This window comes from Nannobrachium achirus, assembly GCF_963921795.1.
Source record: "Nannobrachium achirus genome assembly, chromosome: 11".
In the NCBI taxonomy this organism is placed as follows: domain Eukaryota; kingdom Metazoa; phylum Chordata; class Actinopteri; order Myctophiformes; family Myctophidae; genus Nannobrachium; species Nannobrachium achirus.
Window position 1 is genome coordinate 34811759 of NC_137820.1, and position 22424 is coordinate 34834182.

The 22424-nt window shown below is 44.7% G+C and overlaps 1 protein-coding gene across 1 annotated transcript; it reads right to left on the reverse strand.

Moving 5' to 3' along the window:
* Positions 1-3787: 3787 nt before the first annotated feature.
* On the reverse strand, positions 3788-15692 carry LOC308294745 (G-protein coupled receptor 22-like; the record flags this gene model as incomplete). The annotated part of the gene is made up of 6 exons (XM_080737567.1): positions 3788-3958; positions 4596-5087; positions 5690-5875; positions 6986-7195; positions 7567-7767; positions 15558-15692. 6 exons carry the CDS (start codon positions 15690-15692, stop codon positions 3788-3790), a joined length of 1395 nt encoding a protein of 464 aa, XP_080593693.1.
* Positions 15693-22424: the final 6732 nt, after the last annotated feature.

A 22424-nucleotide genomic window follows, 5' to 3' on the forward strand; every position in this document is an offset into this window, starting at 1 on the left:
TTTTGGCTGGAGGGGGGTCCATGCAACTTTCATTTGTTGAATTTTTCTATTAAATTTTTTTTTCTTTTGTTATTTTTCATACGTGTTTCCTCCCCTATATTTATCAAGTTCCCCCTGATTGACTTGGTATATTCCGCTTCTGTAAATCTCACCACAAGGAACGCATTCATTGGGCGCAGTCGGCGACTCTGCGCTGACGGCGCAGTGCTCCGCTGGGGAGGAGGAAAATGGCCAAAGTTGAGAGAAGATCAGCGATCAGAAAAGAGAGTTTAATGCATTTAAATGTAAGAGTTTCCTTAGAGCGACTGTCAGGAAATGACACAAAAGAGAAATTTGAGTTTGTGTTGCATTCTACAAAAGTGATTGTGAAGCGAACAGACAGAACCAACACAGGGCTTTACAGGGCTATATTAATTAGGCCTACTTTAAACCATACAGCTTTTGGTAGGCTGTATAATGACTTGAATAATATGAATGCCCTATTAATTTCGTATCGGCATTGCCAGGGTGGCAGTGCGCTGTGCGCACTATCAGTTTGTTCATTTTGGGAGCGCACAGCATGGCGCACTGGCAGTTCAGCCAATTTTAAATCTTTAGATGTAATAGGGACACAATAGTCATTGGTCATGGAAGTGAGGCTTTTCAAGGAATGAGGTGACGTTTTATTTGTTTTAATCGCTTCATAATTGACCGAGCCATGATGAACTTAAACCAGAACAAAACGTAATCCTGTAAGGTGACATTCCCAATCCCCCCAAAAACCGTGGTTTCGATAGCTACAGTTTACCCTCTATCGCGCATATAGTGTAGGCCTATATGTGAGGAGTTGCTCAGTCAGATAAAAGGAATCCTTCTATATACCAGTAGGCTAATAGGCATAATATAATATGGGTCTTTGTGGGTCTCGTCTGTCTCACTCGCTTTCTCTCTCCATCTCTCTCGCTCTGTGCCAAAACGTCCAAATGGAGACGCTTCATGCGCGGAGCGCAGACACACAGAGAGAGAGAGAGAGAGAGAGAGAGAGAGAGAGAGAGAGAGAGACTGAGCGAGAGAGAGACTGAGCGAGAGAGAGACTGAGCGAGAGCGAGAGCGAGAGAGAGAGAGAGAGAGAGAGAGAGAGAGAGAGACGTTATCTTGCTAAAGTAGTTGCTGTTTGGTTTATTGCAAGATTTTGCGAGTCTGCTGGCCGCTGCTCGTTTTATTTTTTGATCGCCCGTTTCCGAGGTAAATAGGGCTAGGCTACCGCCTGGTTACATTGTGGTTGAACTTGAAGAATTAAGAAACACAGGGAGATGGAGGATGCATTATTAAGCAGCTTGGATACATACATGTCCCGTGGACAGACGTGGACTATTAAGCGATTCCTTGTTGCGGTTGACAAAGTGGAGCAAACGTATCCTATATGCAAGAATGTTGCAACTTCTTCCCTCCATAATTTCGCACTGACTACCGAATTATGTATGAGAATGTGACCCTTTCTGTATTAGTTGAGTACAAAGAGACCCACATTTAATCCCAAAAGCGTTCTGGTGGTCCTTTTAGTTGATCTTGTATCAATGAACTGTACTGTTCTGTACCCTCAATCAATCAATCAATTGTCAAATAGGGTGCTATATTAATAGGTCAGCATTCATTTTATTGTCTCCTAGTACTGTTGTGTGTGTGTGTGTGTGTGTGTGTGTGTGTGTGTGTGTGTGTGTGTGTGTGTGTGTGTGTGTGTGTGTGTATATATATATATATATATATATATATATATATATATATATATATATATATAGTTTATTGGGGAGGGGGGGCCATGCATTTTCCTCAAGTCACGCAGGGGGGGTCCCCAAAAAAAATCTGAAGGGTGGGGGGGGGGCAATGACATTTTTTTAAAAGATAAAATCTGTCAACCAGCCCCCTCTAGTGGATTTTAAACGTACACTCCCTTACTCCTTTCTATCGTTTTAGAGATTTTAATTATTTTGATTTCAGTGGCTGGGGGCATGCATACACATGGCTAAATATGTATTTTTTACACAGAATAAGCCCATTCCCAAGATGCACCACAATCTTTCATGGGCAGATGTGACTTCTGGGGTAACTGTAAATAGCAATAAAGAAATTGCAGGCTTGTTGTGTCTAAAAAGACACATTTGTACACATGCCCCCATGCGTACGCATGCCCCACGTTTTAGCACGCTAAACATGCAAAAACGATTGAACGAATTAAATGAAAACATTTTAACACTCACTTTTTCTTTTCTCTAATTACAATCTAAAATATGAACCCTTGTTGTAAAATAACAAAGTTGTCCTTTAATTGGGGTCTAAATTGACCCTTACAACGTTAGGGTTCATTTGGTGAGACCTTCACATTTCAATGTTTGTGAACCACTGGTATAGTGCACAGTCAAACACTCAGTCTTCATTTCACTGAGTTTCACAGAGAAAATTTAACACTAAGTGCAAAGCACACTAATCATCGACACACGGGATCAGTGGTGTGACCGGTCGCCCGGTGCCACGTAGACGAGCGCACTGGGAAGAACGTTGACAGCCTCTATGTCACTGTTTCCCAAACAGCGGGAAAGGCCCAGGACCCATACTGTGTGTGGGTCGCAAACCAATTTGTATGGGTCACGCGTAAATAGGCTAAGGCTTATTCGTGGTCCTCCACTGTGGTACAATACTGTCTTGTGTCACAATAATGTCACCTCACAAACGTTGAGCTGGCAGGCAAAAACGCCTAGACCAGGGCACGGAATGTCAGCATCACAGGGCAGACAAACCCCTGACAGCCGAGGGCCAGGGTCTGTCCAGCTCAACCACGAGGGCCTCGCACACCGTCAAGCTTGCAAAGTCCAACCTGCGATCGATGTGCTGCCAGAATGCAAAATAGCCGACACCAACTCGAGACTCGCTGAATCGCTGCCCTCCACATCCTCTAGCACAGTGGTTCCTAAACGAGACTCAAAAGATACATTAGACGTTTGTGAAAATAGCAGATCTACAAGCTTTCAACTTGAGAGCCTCTAGATCGGCTAATTTCACGTATTCTTAATTATATATTTGTATTTATTTATGGAAATTATTCGATTTGTTTGTTTGTTTTAAATGTGTAACATCATTGTTTTAAGTTTATAAAAAAAATCTTTTGAAAGATACATATTTTTTTAGCTGTTGGGAAAATGGGATTTTTACTTGAGTCGTGACCCATACAAATCGGACTCCGTGTTTGTATCCACGTACAGTATAGGTGTGTCTTTCCACTCCTGGCTTTGCCCCTTGGCTGGCTCCCACCCACAGCGTCAGTTTGCTTATCAGTTCTGGGTGCCTGACACAAGTGCCCACGCCAGCCTCATCCTTCTCTCTCCATGTTCTGTGACCCCGCAGAACTCCATGAAGCGGTCCGCCCATGTGACACCAAGTGCACATTCAAAGCGTTCTCGCGCGGACGCCTTCCAGGGCCTTCATCTTGCCGTGCTGTGAGCGTCCAACAAAGCAGCTGTCGTCCTCCTACAGGACACTCTCTGCATTTGACTGACAACTCAAGCGTCCCGGGTTCCTCTAGCTGGGTCTGTCATCCATGGAATTTTAGCCCATTGTCGGGTGTGAGCTGGTCTGGGAGCCATGGTTTTCTCGCGCGCCGTTGGCCGCCGACCGTGTGTTTTGTCGCACTTTTGCAAAGTTCCGATGCAAAGTGTGGCACTGGAGAAGAGGAGCGCTCCAAACGCGACTACTCCTGTAGAACTGCAGCTCAACAAAGGGCCTTTCCACGGGATGCCACTCCTCGAGGCCTCCTTCACTCTGCGTCCTCGGAGGAGAGACATTTCTGCCTGGCCTCGTTGTCCTCGAACGTCACCTTCTTGTTCCTCTTGGGGTCGATCCACGAGTTGCGGATGACGGCGTTGGCGGGCAGAGGCTCCGCCTCTGTGATGGACACCACCCTCTTCTTCATCTTGCTCTTCAGAACCTGCACAAGTCACAGTTAAGGGGGGGGGGGGGGTGAGGGACAGCAGACAGCAAGGCAAAATTAGCAGGTAAGGTGCAACATGAGGTGCATAAAGTAGAAAGTGTTTGCATCAATTTAGACATAAGGTGCATAGAGTAGCAGGTATGTGCATGAGATTTTGCCCTGGAATCCAGACTGATTCGCTCCGTTCAGCAGACTTTTTTCTTTTCACTTGGCTTCTCAGTCTGGCTGTCTTCCATTTTGCGTCATTGCTGATTGGATAGTGCTCAACGAATCACAGCAAGAAGGGAAGTGTCTCGAATTGTATATTGGAAGTCTCCGGAGACTGTCCCTTTCATATAGGAAGCTGTCCAGGCTGAGAATCTTTTTTTTTTTTTTTTTTTTTTTTTTTTACTCTTTCAATGCCACCTTTTCACCACTAGAGGGCGCCCAATGGCCATAGAATGCTACATAGTCAAGTGCTGGTATACGCTCTCGCGGGCCGTGTAAACAGATGACGAACTAGTTCGGGATCGGCACTCTGATAAGGACAAATAAAGCCGAACTAGTTCGGGATTGGCACTGTAAGAGTTAAGTCAGCTGAATGAAGCGAATCAGTCTGGATTACAGTCTGAGGTTAGACACGAAGGTCGCAAACCTTCTGGAACTTCTGCCGGGTGAAGGCGTAGAGCAGCGGGTGGAAGACGGTTGTGCCGTACGCCATGACCAGGAAGGCCAGCCGCAGCCGGGCGGTGACGTCGCTGGGCCCCGCGCCGGCCAGGATGACGGCGTTGAGCACCGTCAGGGGCGACCAGCACAGCAGGAAGGTCGACACGATCAGCAGCGACATCCGGAACACCCTCCTCTGCCGCTCCCGCCGCTCGCGGTGCCGCTTGACGGCGCGGCGCAGCGCGATGATGACGGATACGGACGCGCGCATGCCCAGCGTGGGGTGCCGACTCCCCCCACCGTCGGCGCCCTTACCGTCGTTGGCGTTCTGGGAGTCCCCGCCGTCGGCGTGAGTGTCGTCCTCGTGCTGTGAGGCGGTCATGGCAGTCATGGACGGACGTCTTTTTCGCCGCTCTTCCGCCTTCTTCTTCTTCTGTGAGGCGTGGTGGTGGAATCGCGCGCCGATGCGGATGTTGAGGGCCTGCAAGGGAAGGAGGCGAGTTTAGTAACAATGTGTTGCCTATTATAGGAACCACACTAATACAATTTCTAAGTTGCAAAAATATAGATTTTTAATACATAACATACATAAAATAATTAGTAAGACAAAAAAAGTAGGAAAAGAAAAGAGAGAGAACTAGAAGCAGTGCTCTTCCGAGCACAGGTCTCCACCAGGCCACACAAATCGGCCTGTTATAGCGCCACCATGAGGCTGATTTAAAAAATGTGGGGCAGAGGTTCTGAATTAGCATCCAGGGAGTGTGTGTACTCAGTTTGGCAGCGATCGGGCCAACGGCGCCGGAGATTAGCTGGTAACAACCAGGCCACACAAATCGGCCTGTTATAGCGCCACCATGAGGCTGATTTGAAAAATGTGGGGCAGAGGTTCTAGATTGGCATCCAGGGAGTGTGTGTGCTCAGTTTGGCAGCGATCGGGCCAACGGTGACTGAGATTAGCTGTTCACAAACTGCGAGGACGCACGGACGCACGCACGGACGCACGGACGCACGGACGGACGGACGGACGGAGGGGAAAACATACTCTCCCTCAGCCTTCGGCTGGTGGAGACAATTAAAGTGTACCTGCATGATCTTGGAGTAGGTGACGAGCATGACTACAACGGTGAAGATGAAGATGGGGATCTGGGCCAGCAGGTGGTAGTAGAGGCTTGGCTCGGTGTGGTAGTGGCTGCTGGGGTGGAGCGCCGTCGCTGCATCCGCCGCCGTCTGGTTGAGCTCGGCCCTGCCCCCTTGGGCGGAGAAGCCCACCTATAAGGGAAGGGACGACGTGGACGTTTTGATGTCTCGATTATAAAATTGTCATGGAAAAAATTATCACGATTAACCTCTTAAAACCCCAGCACCCGTATTTTGGGGAAAGCTTTTTGCAGGAAAATAAGCAGACCAATCTGCTATTTTCTGCAAAAGTTTTCCCCACAATAACAGAAAACAGAAACAACATCAGTATAGAGCCCCGAGGGACTCCGCTCAAACATATAGGGTTTAAGTGGTTGACAATATTATCATTCTGATCAAACTGTGCTTAAAAGTAAAAAAAAAAAAGAAAAGAGAAAAGTGGAATAACTTGACCTGACATCTTGACAATAAACAATTATTTATATCGCCTCATAAATCATTTGTGAACAGGGATGGAACAATATGCAGTACATTATAATAGTTTATTGCAAACAAACAAACAAGGTTTGTAAGCCTGCCAGTGCTTTCTATTTTGAATGTAAAGAGTGCCAGTCAGTGTACATACAGCCTGTACAGCAATATGTACAGGCACTCGTACTCATGGATTTGAACCCACGACGGCCACGGTGGTGGGAATGGACTTTACCACTGGGATGGCACAGTGGTAAAGCACCCCTTTTTTTCTTCTTTTTTTTCTTCTGTGCAATAAATACTAATAGAACACTGGTACTGAAGCCAATCTCCCCTGGGTAAATAAAGGTAAAAATAATAATAATAATAATAATCGTCTCTGTCGGGTGGAAACCTCATTATGTCAAAAAAAAATGTAGGATTCGAAAAAAGAAAAGAAAAAAAGGAACAGGTCTGCAAGCTCAAAACCTGACACTTCACGCCACGCTTCGAGCGTGTGGATCTGCTACTTTTGATACTTTTGTGTGACCCTGTAGTCTTATCAAATAGGGCAGTGGTTGCAGTGGTCCGGGGACCACCAGTGGTCCTTGAGGGGGCTCCAGGTGGTCCCCAGCTAAGTGATTGAGAGTTGGTAACAAAATGGACCCTTGTAGAGCTGTAACTCTTGAGAGCGTAAAACTTTACTGAAATAGGGCGTTAATTTACAATAACAAAAAAAAGGTCATAATATGGAGATGAGGTTTCTGCCCATGGTTAGTTACATGGCCTCACCTCCATGAAGGGCACCAAGAAGCTGACCAGACTGAGCACCCAGATGGCGGCCAGCAGGCTCAGGGCACGGCCCATGGTCAGCACCCGGTTGGCGGGCTTGACGGAGATGTCGTAGCGGTCCAAGGTGATGGCCAGCACGTTGGCCGCGGTGGCCACGCTGGTGAAGGACACGCAGGCCTCGTGGAAGCAGCAGATCAGCGCCGTGTCACCCTGCAGGGGGCAGAAGAGTTCACTCTTTTTTTTTATTTATCATCGTTGTCGGGCGGAAATCTTAATTAAAATAGTAAAAATATAAGATCTACAAGCACACAACGCCTCGCAGTGCTGACAAGTACTATACACTAATAATAATACTAATACTAGTAAGACTTTAGGGCGAGGTCGCGCCATGTCTTGGCCATCTGGCCAGTGATGTATATCGGACCAGTTACCCATATATTATTGGAGACTCCTGGTACCCATCCATGTCTATATGGAGATATGCTGTGAGAGCCCAAACATGCGGACGTATATACGGACGGTCAAGATGTGACGGTTCTGATAGTAAACTGCGACCTACGCTTGCAAATAATAATAACAACCTTTCTGGAGAGCAGGACTACGGTGATGGTGAGGGGGATGCAGCAGGTGCACACCATCACGTCCAGGACATGCAGGTTCATGGTGACGATGTTGCTGACGGAGCTGATGAGGTTTGACTTCATGCAGTAGAGAGCCAACACTGTCAGGTTGGAGCTCAGACCAAGCACCATCTCCAGCATGAGGAACCCCGCCACTGATACCTGGATGGGAGAAATGCATATCGTCGTTGTCCGGTTAGAACTACAGACTCACTCCCTAGCTTCCGCCGTGGACTGAAGACTCACCTCTTCAGATTCCACCTAAACCCATAGCACTAATGTAACACTCCCCCTTTCCTCTATGACCATCAATGACCATACATGAAGCTAGATAGCATTTATTTTTAGGTTTTAGAAGTTTTTTACTAATTAGGTGCGTTGTCTACCTATGTTATTGTTTTTTCTAGATATATATTCCTATGCATGTGTTATATTGTTATATTGTTGTTAATGTACTGACATTATCTTGTGCTTATCATATTGATGTGTATTACCTGCTTATTGTAAAAATTATAATTTATAGAACCATCTCTTACTTGAGGAACATGTTCGTTTCGTTGTTGCCGGGTGGAAACCTTGTATGTCCAAAAGCGTTTGTTATTTGAAACTTGGAGATACAAGGTTTCTGCCCGACAGTGACGATATTGTAACGACCCTGCAAGAGATGAAGAAGTGGATGTGCCGCGGCTTGAGGTGACTCCAGGGCGGGGGGCCAACTACCCTGGCTTCCCCTCGATCGCGTTTTCGCGGGTCGCCGCTCCGCGGAACCGGTGATTTGCGGCCGCCGGGTGAAGGAACGGCCGTGGGCAGTGAAGCGTGAGGGCGCGCTTCTGTGAGGAGGGGGTAGTGTAACAACCCTGCAAGAGATCGGGCCATAACTCGCCATGCCAAGTGGGCTTGTCTTCTTGGTGTTGCGGGTTGCTTCCTTGTCTGCTGAGTGGGGGGCTGGGGTTCGTCTCCCGTAGGAGGCGAACTGCCTCACTCAATCTGCTAAAAGTTACAATATAATCATTATAATTTATAGCACTGTTTCTTCTATCTTCCAACGGGTATAGAAAAATTATGTGGAGCAAATACATCCTCATACTTCTATTCACCTAATTTTGCTGTTAAATTATTTGTATCAATCCTAAATATACACTCCTCCATGGGCTGCTCCTTACATTATGATGCTCCCACATATTCTCACGCACGCACCATGCAGTTACAGTTACTTTCCCCATAACCCACACTCTGCACATATTTTGCAGCACATATATTCGAACGGGTAAGGTCTAGTACTTTATAAACGTTAAGGATGTCCATAATTACAACACCAGAGGCAGAGCCACAGATCACTTTCAACCCAGAGTCAAAACCAACAAAGGGTCAAACTCGTTCTTCTGCTATACCACCAAAATGTGGAAAGCCTTACCGAAGGACATAAAGGAGTGTGGATCACTAGCATCCTTTAAAATTGCCCTGAAAAACCACTTACAGGCAGCAGCCGTTCGCAACTGGTTAAAAAAAAACCTAGACCAGCCCTACCCTCCCCTGCCCCTTCTTTGTATATACTTTCTGTTTGTTTAGACTTACTGTTTTCCTTTTTTGTTCTTTCATTTTACTTTCTTTACATATCTACTGCATAGTACTGTGTTCTATTTGTCTGTCATTCAATGTTATATGAGATACGGTTTCCTGTGGAAATAAGCTTAGTCTTTTCATGGATCTCCTTTTAGTAGACCTTGTACCAGTGAACTGTACCGTCATGAAACTGTACCTTTTCCTATGCAAACTTCTAATAAAGTCTTCAATCAATCAATCAATCAAAAATGAACTGCTGGAGATTTAGGTAGGGACCTGGAAGCTGATAGGGTATGGGAGTACTACCTGGAAGCTGGTAGGGTAGGCCTATGGGTAGTAGGCTACCTGGAAGCTGATAGGGTATGGGTACGGGTAGTACCTGGAAGCTGATAGGGTATGGGTACGGGTAGTACCTGGAAGCTGGTAGGGTATGGGTATGGGTAGTACCTGGAAACTAATAGGGTACGGGTACAGGTAGTAGCCTACCTGGAAGGATGGTACGGTATGGGTATGGGTAGTACCCAGCGCTTAATGTGTGCCGGAACATGCCGGAACATGTTCCGGTACCTCGCTTTTACGGACCTGCACCTATTTCATTGGATCCAGGTACCTATTTGATTTGGAATCAAGGATCCGGGACCTCCCCTGTCAATAAAAATCCATAAATAAACAGTTTTTTAATCTCTGTTCTCTCTGTTTTATTTTGTTCTGATGTGACCCTTGTTAGCTTATCTTTTAATATTTGTATGCGTTTTAATCATTACAACAAAAGAGAGGTTTGACAGGCGCCGATCACGTGATGACGCGACCATGGACGGATTAACCCACGCGAGGGCCCCTGGACGCAAATTTTTTAGGCCCCCCCCACCCCCATTATAACCCCACCTAACCCCCTGGTTTTGATCATGGCTTAAAATCCATGATGATCATCAGTGGGCCATGAAAGCACCTGTAGACAACAGAGGAGGGGCGCACACATTTGATATTTGATTAACTTATACATTTAATTATAGTAAATTGTCAATGACCACGCGGCCCAGTTCCCCCAAGGGCCCCTGAGAGCCAAGGGCCCCTGGCAACGGCCCAATGGTTAATCCAGCCCTGGCTGGATGCGACTATTTGTTTTGGTCCACTGTGTCCCCATGCTGCACAACACATGGAGTTTACCCAGCAACAAGTTAACAACACATGCAAGCTAGTGTTAGCCGGCTGCTAAAGTGTCAAAGAGACAAACAAAAAGTTTTTCAAAAGGACATGGAAACGCTCAAAGCCACAGGAGTAAACTGAAGCAGGGATAAAATAAGCAGGCTGTGGGCTCTATGATGTTTGGGCGGTTTTCAACTGAAAGAAAGGTAAGAACACGTTGTTTGCTATTATCTTGTGCAGTGTTATTGATTTGGAGCGATTTGTGCTGTGTGTGAATGAGTGTGATGTCCCCATCGCTGTGGGCATGATTAGCCTGAGTCGTGACATTGCTTGCTCAGGGACAGCGCTGTCTGTGTGTGTGTGTGTGTGTGTGTGTGTGTGTGTGTGTGTGCGTGCGTGCGCGCGCGAGTGAGTTCGTGCGAAATGAGAGAACGCATCGCTCAGTTTAGGCTTGCTTTAAAACTTCCAGTCCTAATTCTATGTCCCCTCCATTGAAGGGAAACTACATTAAATAAGGACTGGAGGACAGGAGAGCCAGTGAGAGAGACTGTGAGACAGGAGGAGAGACCTTTGTGATGACTTGTCTTTAATACATGAGAAGAACTGACTGCAATGTGTCTGAATTTGCAAGCATATGAAGAGGATTCAGTTAGTCATGGACAAAACACACATGAACAAGAAAAGGAAATACATCCTTAAACAGGACAATTAATCAGACTGAATCTGAATCTGCTTTGGTTGGACTGGACATATTAGTGATATTACTGCTGTACACTGATATTTCTGTTAGCAACAGTGAGTTTGGCACTTTGGCTGTGTGTGCACTGCAGTGTTCTTACAAATACATTTTCACTTTACTATTTTGATACACCACCTCTGATGTTGAAACAGATAAGATAATTATTCTATTCCACTGTGCAGTAGTGCTGTTTATATAGGGTGGGCCAAATGTAGTTCTAAGAGCGGCCATTTCTTGGGTAAACACAGCCTTACACAGGTGTTCTGATTAGACTATAACATTAGTTCTATGCAATCAAACAATTGAAACACCTGTGTTTTGACCCAAGAAATGGCCGCTAAGGACTACAATGACGTAGCCGCTGGCACACACTATATGGTCATCTATGTTTTCATCCTTCCAAATAGAGACCTTTTTGGCTGTAGCATTTTTCTTTACTTATAGTTTCATGTGTTTGTTCAGTTTCTTGTAATTGTTCTGTGGTGCTTTATTGTTGACAGTGACACAAAGACATGCTATGGACGGGTTTCCTGTTTACAAACATTGAGACTACATGCACAGGTGACTGTATCATGTAATCAATTCCACCAATCCCCAAACCTGTTGTTTTGGGGAGCGCTGGTTTCATTGGCTAATTTTGGTACCAACCTGCGCACGCATCTAGTTCTTATCAGTGTAAAGCCCAGATCATAGTCGGGTCCACAGTGGAAGGCTATCCACCGCGGTGTAGTCTTTTCGAGTCTTTTTGAGTCATGAAACTACAACGTTACATCATTCCTCGCGGTGGAAAGCTCTCCACCGCGTCCCAACACATCTCTCTGTTTTTACTATCAGACAGACAGGCTCTACACCCCGTTTACTGATTGGTCAATCTAGACAGTCACAGTGAATAGGACTCCACCGTGGCGTACTATGATGGCCTGCACTTATTTTCTGACTTGAGGTGGAAAGCTTTCCACCTCAAATTTGCGGTGGATAGCTCTCCACCGTAGACTCTGATCCGGGCTTAACGTGGACCAGAAACCCGTCCATATACACACACATACATGGTGTCATAGAATCTTTGTTATGTTATATGCCAGTTATTCAGATTGCTCATTCCAAATTGATAGATTGTGTGCACGTGCGTGCGAGTGCACGTGAAACCCAGGATCCCCCACCTTTTCATTGACAAATTAACTCTTATACTGCTTTGGACGTTCCTGTTCGCCCCAATTCTAGAGAGTGAGCCGCGCCAATACGGCCGTTCGTTCGTTTACCTTGTTGATGTCCTTAAAGGGATAAGAAACCCCGCCTCTCATTTGTTTTATGGGATTTCAGAACATGAAAAGATTTCTAAAATGTAGGCGTGGTTATCTGCCGTTGTGGGGGGAGGGGGCGGAGTAATGCGTCTTCTATCAAAGAGAGACAGACCGAAGCTGTCAGCAGTGGGCACTTGTTGCTTTTCCATTTCGGAAACATTTTTTAAAACCAGCCATTGGAGGTGTAAAAAGTATAAAGATTCGGCAACTCCATGTTCTGTAACCAATTAAAATGTGCAGGTATTTTACAAACAAGCTGTCAGAGCTTTTATCCATGGACACACTTTCTCCAGCTCTGGACCACGGAACCAGTGAAGAATGGATGCTAGGCTAGCGCTATATCTATTTGCTGTGTAGTGTAGTGTGTGTGTGTGTGTGTGTGTGTGTGTGTGTGTGTGTGTGTGTGTGTGTGTGTGTGTGTGTGTGTGTGTGTGTGTCTCGTGACAGTGCGCGCGCACACACAACGTCCACACACACGAAAACTAGCAGATCTACAAGCTCACAAGGCGTTTGTGAGCTTGTATATCTGCTATGTAGCTATCTAGCCTAGCTAACAGCCGTTGCAGCAGCAGCTTCTCATGTAAACACGTTGGTTTCGGCTCTACGGCTATTAGCTAGGCTACATACATAGCCGATATACAAGCTCACAACGCGTCGCTTGGCTTTCGCGACGTGTTGTGAGCTTGTAGATCTGCTATTTTTCGTGTGTGGACGTTGTGTGTGTGCGTGCACTGTCACGTGCACGCACGCACACAACACACACACACACACACACACACACACACACACACACACACACAGGCTACTAGTGATGCGCGGGCCGACCCGGTGCCCCCACCCGCCCGCCAACCCGCCCGCGTGCGGGTGGGTGGGTCAAGGTTTGAGACTCAATATTGGCGGGCGGCGGGCGGGCGGGTTATCACCACTCTCATGTGCAAAAAATAAATAAGAATAATCACCTGTTCTTATTTGCCTTTTATTCTTAATAAGAGTAGTCCTATAAGAATAAGAATATAATGTTTGAATACGAGCATGAGCGAGCGAGCATGTTTTAAAATGCGCCAGAGAGGAGCGAGGTTTCTCCTCCGCTCCTTGGTGCGAGGACCGTCCCAATTCCGCTCCTGTTGGGCCCGCGAACCGCATTTTGCCAACATTTGACACAACGTGAGCACAGCAGAAGAATGCACAAACAATTCAGCAGGATTTCACTTACCGTATGTGTCTCTGTCATCCACACAAGTCCGTTTATAGCTAAATACTTTGTGTCGGGTAAGTTATAGACTATAACCAGCCAGTCAACGGATACGATTTGAAACACAACTTTCGCAAGTGAGACGGATTTTTTGACTGAATGAACCAACCACGCTCGCCTCGAGAATTAAAAAAAGTATAAAAGCTATTTGAGATGTTTATAGATTAGAATCTTTACACACCTGCTCCCAAATAATTAATTATATAATTCCAGTTCACTGCGCATATATTATGTAGGTCATTTCAATTAAGCTCTCGCACTCAATTGTGTCAGCGCTCGTCTGAAAAGAGTCGAGCAGCTCCCGCCTCCCTTAGTTTAAACTAGGTTATAAAATGACATATAGGCTATATAGAATAGATTTTCAGCCAAGAAGTGAATGAAAACGTAGGCCAGTGCTTTCTTATTGTCCATGCTGGATTATTATTTCTTCAAATTGACTGCATCCATCCTGGATCACACAATAAGAGGTAACATCCAGGTCTTTATTATCCATCATGCTTTCAAATCAAACAAAATAATCACTCATAGGCCTATGTGTGATGTGTGAGACCAAGTTTAACATCTTAAACATCACATGCTGCGCATCCAAAGTCAGCCGCCTCTCCTCCTCTTTCTCTCCTCCTCCTGTGTGTCTCCGCTCTCATATAGGCTACTAAATTGAACAGCCTTTCGGACTTTAAGTCACTCGGACTTTAAGGCCATTGGAAAATCACCATGCGCCCACCTCGAGTCGCTCCCATGATCCCATCTCTCCAATCTGGTGAATCAATAACCAACAGAATGTAATATTGTCCGTCTTTTGCTGTCTGCGCTGTATAAATATGATTGACATAAAACCTGAAACGCCATTCTTCCCCGACGATGCCCCAGAGAGAATGAACGTCTTTGAATGAATGTCTTTTAGGCTAAACCCCAATTTGAACAACACGTTTGTTTATTTAGCCCATGACAATATTGTGCTACTGTAAACCTTTCTGTAAAGCGACGTTGGGTACTTAGAAGAGCCGTATACAGATGAGCTATTCTGGAGATGATATACCATCTTTTTTTTAAATGCGGGTTGCGGGGCGGGCGGATTCGTTGATTTGTATATTGTTCTGCGGGGCGGGCGCGGGCGGGTTACGTTTCGTGCGGGCTGTGGGTCGTGCGGGTTATGAAAAAAACCTGACCCGCGCATCACTACAGGCTACACTACACAGAAAATAACACAGGCACCACACAGTGTAACTGTCTGTTGACAGAGCCTGCTCTTCTCTCTGGCTGAAACAAGCATACAGTGAAACCACGCCCCCCCCTTGATAAGACTCTGTAAAACAAACGTTAATATTAATTAGATATGCCTACGTCACATTACACAATAGAACAGTGATAGCTAATATTTAATGAGTGGCGCCAAAGATTTCTTTTCAACCTAGAAAGTGGAAGTACACAGAAATAGCTACAGAGACAGCAGAAAGCTCTGAATCCCCAAGCCTATGGGCAAATTGAACCATATCACTGCTCCCTATCACAAGTGACTCATTGATATAATATATATTTATAGAAAAAGTGATTTTGTGTTTCATGGACCTTTAAGCTGACGAGGGGTCGCGCCGCCGTGTACTGTAATCACATGGCGAGCAGTGATGGTCTTAAAAATCCATTATGCGTTAACATCAACGGAGACCAATTCTCTTCCGTGTTGATTTTCTCTTGCCCTGGGGCTTTGTGGCCAATGTGTGTTCCCAATCTATGGCAAGACGGAACGGCCAAATTCACATTAATGGCATTACGCCGCCCTCTGCTGCCTGGTCTGTGAAAGTGCAGACCAGGCAGGCATGAAAGGCAAAAAAAAAAAAAAAAAGTCTATCAATCTACTATAACGTTGCAAAGGTAAGCTGCTTTTTGATGGCACCAGACCCAATAAATAAATAAATAATCTGGCAGTATAAGAGTTAAGTACTGGTAGTACCTGGAAGCTGATAGGGTACGGGTACGGGTATCCGGGTGCAGCCGGTGTCACAGTTCGGCTGATGGGCTCGGTGTTGTCGGTGACGGTGAGGTTATTCATGGTGGCTTCTGCTTCCAGCTGGGGAAGGATGTGCATTCTCCTGGGGACAGTAGTAGAGGGACACACAGAATAGAGGTGGTGAATAGAGATTGGCCACCAGGGGTCTTTGAGGAGGCTCCCCAGATACATTTCTTAATATAGCATAAAAACAATTTCCCAGGTTCGATTACCGCTGGGGGGAGCGTTCTCTCCTCCGTGTCATCGGTGCCCTTACCCTAGGTGGGGTTTGCGAAAGGGCCTTTCCGTGTGGAGTTTGCATGTTACCTATACTCCTAGGGTATAGATACCCTCACAAAAAACATGCAGTAATCCTGGTCTCTATACTGCCTCCCCCTGGTCAACCAGGGCGCCTAATGGAGGAGAAAAGGAACTGGTTGGAATAACGTGTCCCTTCCACACGCTACGTCACCCTCCCACTGTCAGGTGATAAGAAGCGGCCTGCTCACGACTCATGCATTGAAAGAAGCATGAGCTCAGTTTCTGGGCTCTCCCCAGGTTGGCAGAGGGAGAGTAGCGCCCAGGATTACACTTTAGGCAATTGTCACTGGGTGAAAAATGGGTTACAAAATTGTGGGGGAAAAAAAATACTAATAGCTACTTAACTCTGTTACTGAACAGACGCTCTATAGCAATGATTACTATCACAAGACAGAGCTATTTAGCCCTGTTACCGAACAAACATGTTTGTTTTAACCAAAACAGCACCTTTTAGCCTGTGGGAAGTTCCACAGTAAATTCCTGTGAGCCTTACAGGACCAATCTGGTTCCATTTTGGTTACCCGTCAGCCTTCATTGAACACTGTGAGGATATTTCAGTGCATGATGAAGACTGCCCCCCCATCTGGTGACCTCATCCCCCTCTCCCCTGTCTCTGGGTCACACAACATTGACATCCAGAAATTCGGGGAAGCCGAGCAGAACGGTCTATTTCTATTTCTAATTAAAAAGTTTCGAGAAACGCTGATCTAGGAATACATTAATAAATGCCATGAATAATTGTTCAAGTTTAGCTATACAAGTTAGTAGCCTATTAACAGTACAGTAAAACGGTTCTGTAACATCAACTGAAGCATTCTAAATATTACTGTTAATGACATATCATCATGTGATAAATTGTGTGGTATCAGAATGCCATAGAGACAATACCGAAAGCAGCATTTTAGGCTGTAGTGGAAAGTAACTAAGTACATGTAGTCAAGTACTGTACTTATTCTAAGTACAATTTTGATAAAATATTATACTTTTACTCCACTATAATTAACAAAAAAAATGAGTCACTAGTTACTTTGTAGATTTTGATTATCATTACAAAACATGAACCACTTCAGCCCTAATACATTCCGGCCATTTGAAAATACAAGCTCACAACGTGTCTTAACGCAATCTCTATTTTCAAAGTAGAGTTTTACATTTGAAAACTTTCAATCATGCACCAGTAGCACATATGACCCGCACACCATCTTACACTTAGCCAAAACACTCCTTTTTATTTAATGATAATGCAACGTTTCGGTCAACGACCTTCTTCAGGCATATCTGCTCACACATTGTAGCAGGACAGCTAAATACACACACAGAGATCTATACAACCAATCACAGTCTCCCTCATTACAGAGATGAGCCTCAACAGGTGGCGATCATTAAGTTAAAGTGATCTTGTCATCACCGTCAGTATATAGAGCAGTAGTTAATACACATCTCAAATTCATAATACAACTTATACAAAACAGTGGATCACAATGTGTGTCAACTATGTCAATATAGTATAAGAAAAAACATCAATTCGATCAGAAAAAGGCCTAAATATATATAGGCTACACATAAAAATAAAAATAAAATACAGCAGAGAAATCTTTATTACATTTGTCAGGCATAAAAAGTCTAAAAACAGTCAGGATCAGGCAGCTGAATATCCTAGTGCCTGAATCAAAAAATAAAAGAAAAAGCAACAATTAGAATTAAAGCATCACATTAAGTACCAGTTCATCATTTAGTCCCCTGGGTGCTAGAGTGTTTAGTGTGTGGATCCAATAGGCTTCGCGCTGTTTAAGTAAACTATCAAGATGTCCACCTCTCTTGGGAAGGGAAACATGTTCAATGCCTATGAAACGAAAACTTGATATATCGTGTTTCATATCATTGAAGTGGACTGCGACGGGATATTCCCGATCGTTCCTTCTTATAGAGCTTTTATGCTCGCTCATTCTCTGTTTGAGATGCCTAGACGTTTTACCTACATAGGCAAGTCCACAGGGACAACGTATGAGGTACACAACGTTAGTAGACGCACAGGTGATAGTCCCTCTGATCTTGAACTTGACACCAGTGTGCGGATGATTGAAGAATGTAGTTTTCGTTGTGTTGTTGCATTGCGCGCAACGTCCACAAGGATAGTTTCCTTTAGGAAGGGGAGCTAAAAGGGTCTGTCCCTGTGCAGCAGAGCTGCAGGATTGAAAATCAGCGTGAACCAAATGGTCCCTCAAGTTTTTACCTCTTTTAAAGGAAAAGAGGGGAGGGTATTTAAAAAGTGGCGCTAGTTCAGGGTCAGACTTAAGAATGTGCCAATGTTTCTTAAAAGTAGATTGGATCTTAGAAGAATTGGCAGAATATGTGGTGACGCATGTAACAGAAAATTTCTTCTCTTTTTTGTTGCTTTTTTGTAAAAGTTCAGAACGGGGTTTGTTTAAGGCCAATGTGAAGGCTTGCTCAACACATTCTGAATCATAACCTCTTTGGGTAAATTTAGATTTCATCTCTGAAGCTTTATTAATATATTCATTTGTGGAGGAACAGACTCTTCTAAGCCTATAGAATTGACTTATTGGTAGGGACCTTTTCAAAGACGGTGGGTGAAGACTGGTAGCCAATAATAAAGTGTTTCTGTCAGTTTCTTTTTGATACAGAGTAGTGGTAAGACAGCCGTTACTGTTAATAATCCACATGTCCAAAAAATGAACCCTTTCAAGACTAAACTCCAAAGTAAATTTTAAGTTTAGGTCCCACTCATTAAGAGCAGATACAAATGACTCTAATTCATTAACACTGCCCTTAAAAATGCAAAATATATCGTCAATGTAGCGAAACCACTTCAAAATCTTTGATTGGTACATGTTAATAGAAGGGTTAAACACACAGTTCTTTTCAAAAAAGCCCATAAACAAATTAGCATAGTTAGGCGCAAAAATTGAACCCATGCTTGTGCCAGAGACTTGTAAGTAGAAGTCATTATCAAAACTGAAATAATTATATTTCAGGACATATGCAGCAAGATCGACAATAAATTGATTGGGTGGCGTTGCATCACAATCACGACTGCCTAAAAAGGACTGCAGTGCTACTAGTCCCCCATCATGTGGGATATTAGTGTACAGACTAGTAACATCAAGAGTTAGTAATACCACGTCCTCAGGCAGGTCAGAAATGAGGGAGATTTTATTTATTAAATCTGTGGAGTCTTTAATAAACGAAGGTAATGTCTGGACGAAGGGCTTAATGAAAAAATCAACATATTCGGACAGAGGAGACAAAAGGGAATCATTTTGGGCCACAATAGGGCGACCAGGAGGATCAATCATTGATTTATGAATTTTGGGCAGCGTATACAAGACAGGTTTGATAGGATGCTGACAATAAAGAAAATCATATTCGTCCTTGGAAATATGCCCATTAATTTTAGCATTCTCCAAAAAGATGCGGATCTCCTTTTGAAATGAAACAGTGGGGTCACTTTTTAATGTTTTATAAAACTTTTCATTTCCTAATTGTGAAAGTATTTCTAACCGATATTTGTGGGCATCCTGGATAACCAGTGCCCCACCCTTGTCAGCCGGTTTAAATACAAGGTCTTTATCACCCATAAGTTCAGAAAGGGCATTCTTTTCCCCCTGTGACAAGTTCTGAGAGACCCGAACAGGCTGTTCATTCATCTTTAACACCTCCTGTTCAACAATTCTACAAAAGGTATTAATGGAAGAATTGGATACATTAGGAGAGAATTTACTTTTTGGTTTAAACTTGCGAATAGGGGCACCTGCAGCTGAGGCTGCAGGGGGTAAACCTGGAGTCTTAGAGAAAAAGTGTTTGAGTTTAATTTGTCTAAAGCACTTAAACAGGTCTACCTTTAAACCAAAAGAATTCACGGACTCACTATTAATAGGCACAAATGAGAGTCCCTTGGAAAGCACAGAGAGTTGGTCATTAGATAGTTCTTTCGATGATATGTTGATTACCGTTTTCTTGTGTAGCTCCGTGTCCAGGGACGTTCGTTTCTTTGCCCTTCTGCCCCGCCGGCACCTTTTTTGCGCTGATATTGGTTCTTGCGTTGATCTAAAAAAGGCTGGCGAGGTTGGGTGGGTCGATGCTGGGCTCGTGGGAGGGGTGGAAGACCACTATCGCTGTCACCGGTGAAGTCGCTGTCCAGCGAGGATTCCTCAATAGGTCGGTGGTGTTGTGTGGCCACATAGCGGGGCGCACGGGGCGCGCTGGCGTTGGATCTCGGCTCTCCGCTATTCTGTAGAGTAGAGGTGGATTCGGGTTGTGCAGACGGCGTCTTGATTTCCCACTCGTACACTTCATTCCTTAGGTAGTCTTCAGCAACTTTTTTGTACTTCTTTAGTTTCATGGCGTGCAGCTTTTGTCTGTATTTGTTATTAGAGTCATTTATGACAGATTCTATAGCTGGAAAATCAGCGCCACATTTGAAAACTTGAAATGGGCACTAAGAATACGTTCTACTTTTGGTACTTTAAGTACATGTTGATTCCAATCCCTCATAGGTAGAATAAAAGTGCGGTGTGACCGTTCCCTAACAGAGTATTTTTAAATGGTAAATGGTACATTTTTACATTGCAGTATTGATACTTTTACTTAGGTAAAACATGTGAGTACTTTTACCACCTCTTTAGGCAGTATATAATCTATCAGCTTCCCATATCCTACTGTTATGGCAGCACCCTGCTCATTGGGAGCATTTTAGGGGTTCAACACCCCCAACTCAGGGATCGAACGGCGGTGACCACGTAGGACAAAAAAAGAGCCAAAGAAGTGTCCCCCCCCCCCCCCCCACTTTAGTAAAGATTACATTTTTGCCACAGACCTAGAAAATGAGTGGAAAATCATATTACCAGAAACACTTAAAGAGCTGATGACGTCACATCACACCGGTGTGATTTACAACCCCCAAATCAATCCTCCAGTTCTAGGCAACACAGAAGGGGGGTAACTTTAGAGCGGTGGCAAACCGCTCCATAGAGTGCCTGTGTGTGTGTCTGTAGCCTTTTCCCTCAGCGTTTTGCCATAGCAAAACGTGTGTGTGTAGCATAGCCTGTACATCCTAGACTCAAATCCTAGTCTAGGTGTTATGCAAGCACGACCACCGCTCACTTCACATTGGGTGTGATTTATTTTTATTTTTAATTTCCACACAACTCCTAATGACATTTTCAAAACCACCCGTTTTCAATATTATGTTCAATATTGCACCTGATACATGCGTTATCATATCCTTGGGATGGGACTGTTATCAATATTGTCATACCTTAGAAGGCTCAGTAGACTACCAACTACCAGGAGCTGGGTAGTCCCAATATCAGCCTTAATATCAGCCTTGGTCTTGTCTGGGATTCGAGACTACAGGGTTGGGAATTCTAGCCATGCGTTCTTACTGAGGACGCTACTGAGATGGATGCGCAGCTCCGACATTTTTATTTAGCATCACGTTTAGCCATAGTTTTACTGAGGTTAAGGTTAGGGTTAGGATTAGGGTTAGAGTTAGGGTTAGGGTTAGGTTTAGGGTTAGGCAGAGTATTTTTCACCGCCGCGTCGCGTTCCGTTACCAAGTCATGTGTAAAACCAAGCATAAAAAACAAAGTCCGCCAGCTGCCTGGTTAGCTCAGTCGGTAGCGACGGGGACTGGTAATCCGACGACCCGGGTTCGATTCTCACTGAGGGAGCGACCAGTACATTGTTCCTGTGAACGTGCGTTGGCGCATGCGCATTGCAATGACAAGTCTATGGGCGATAACGGATTGTCCGGTAGTCCGACTCCGGTAGTCCGACTACTGAGCCTTGGCCAAGGCATGACAGGGGTGATAACAGACCCATCCCAAGGGAGGATAACACGGAAATCGGCTGAATATTGAAAATGGGTGGTTTACCCCTTTAAGTAAGTAAAGTATAGTCTACAATACATGATCAGAACATTTGACAATGAATCACTACCATGCAAGCCAAATGACGTCATGATGGCATTATGATAACGTCCTCCGGTGACTCCGGTGACGTTCAGAACTAGGCAAGATCACAGCCCATATGGCCGGGGATGATCTTGACGTCATTACAAGGACGTCATATGGATTATAGCATTATTGTTATATTGTTTGTAATGTTAGTTGAAATATGTGCATGTAACGTTATATTCTGGGACATATCTGACTAGTTATGATATTTATCTGGCCTCGATCGGACCCTCTCTGATTAATACAGTTTTCGTGGGCAGGATTTATGTTGGATGAAATCAGGTGATATTCTAGGCCAGATCTGACTAGTCATGGTTTGACTTGATCTGGCCCCAATCAAGACCTCACTGATTGGTCCAGGTCCTGACAGTGCTTGCTGTGTAAGTATCACTCGACAGGCAGAGTCTGTCCTCTGACCGAAACAGGCAGAGGAGAAGTGGGTGTCTGCTTGACTGACTGACTGAGAACGAAAGGGGAAGGGATTATCGTTCACGCTCTGAATGAGAACGAAGTGCACATGTGACGACCGGCT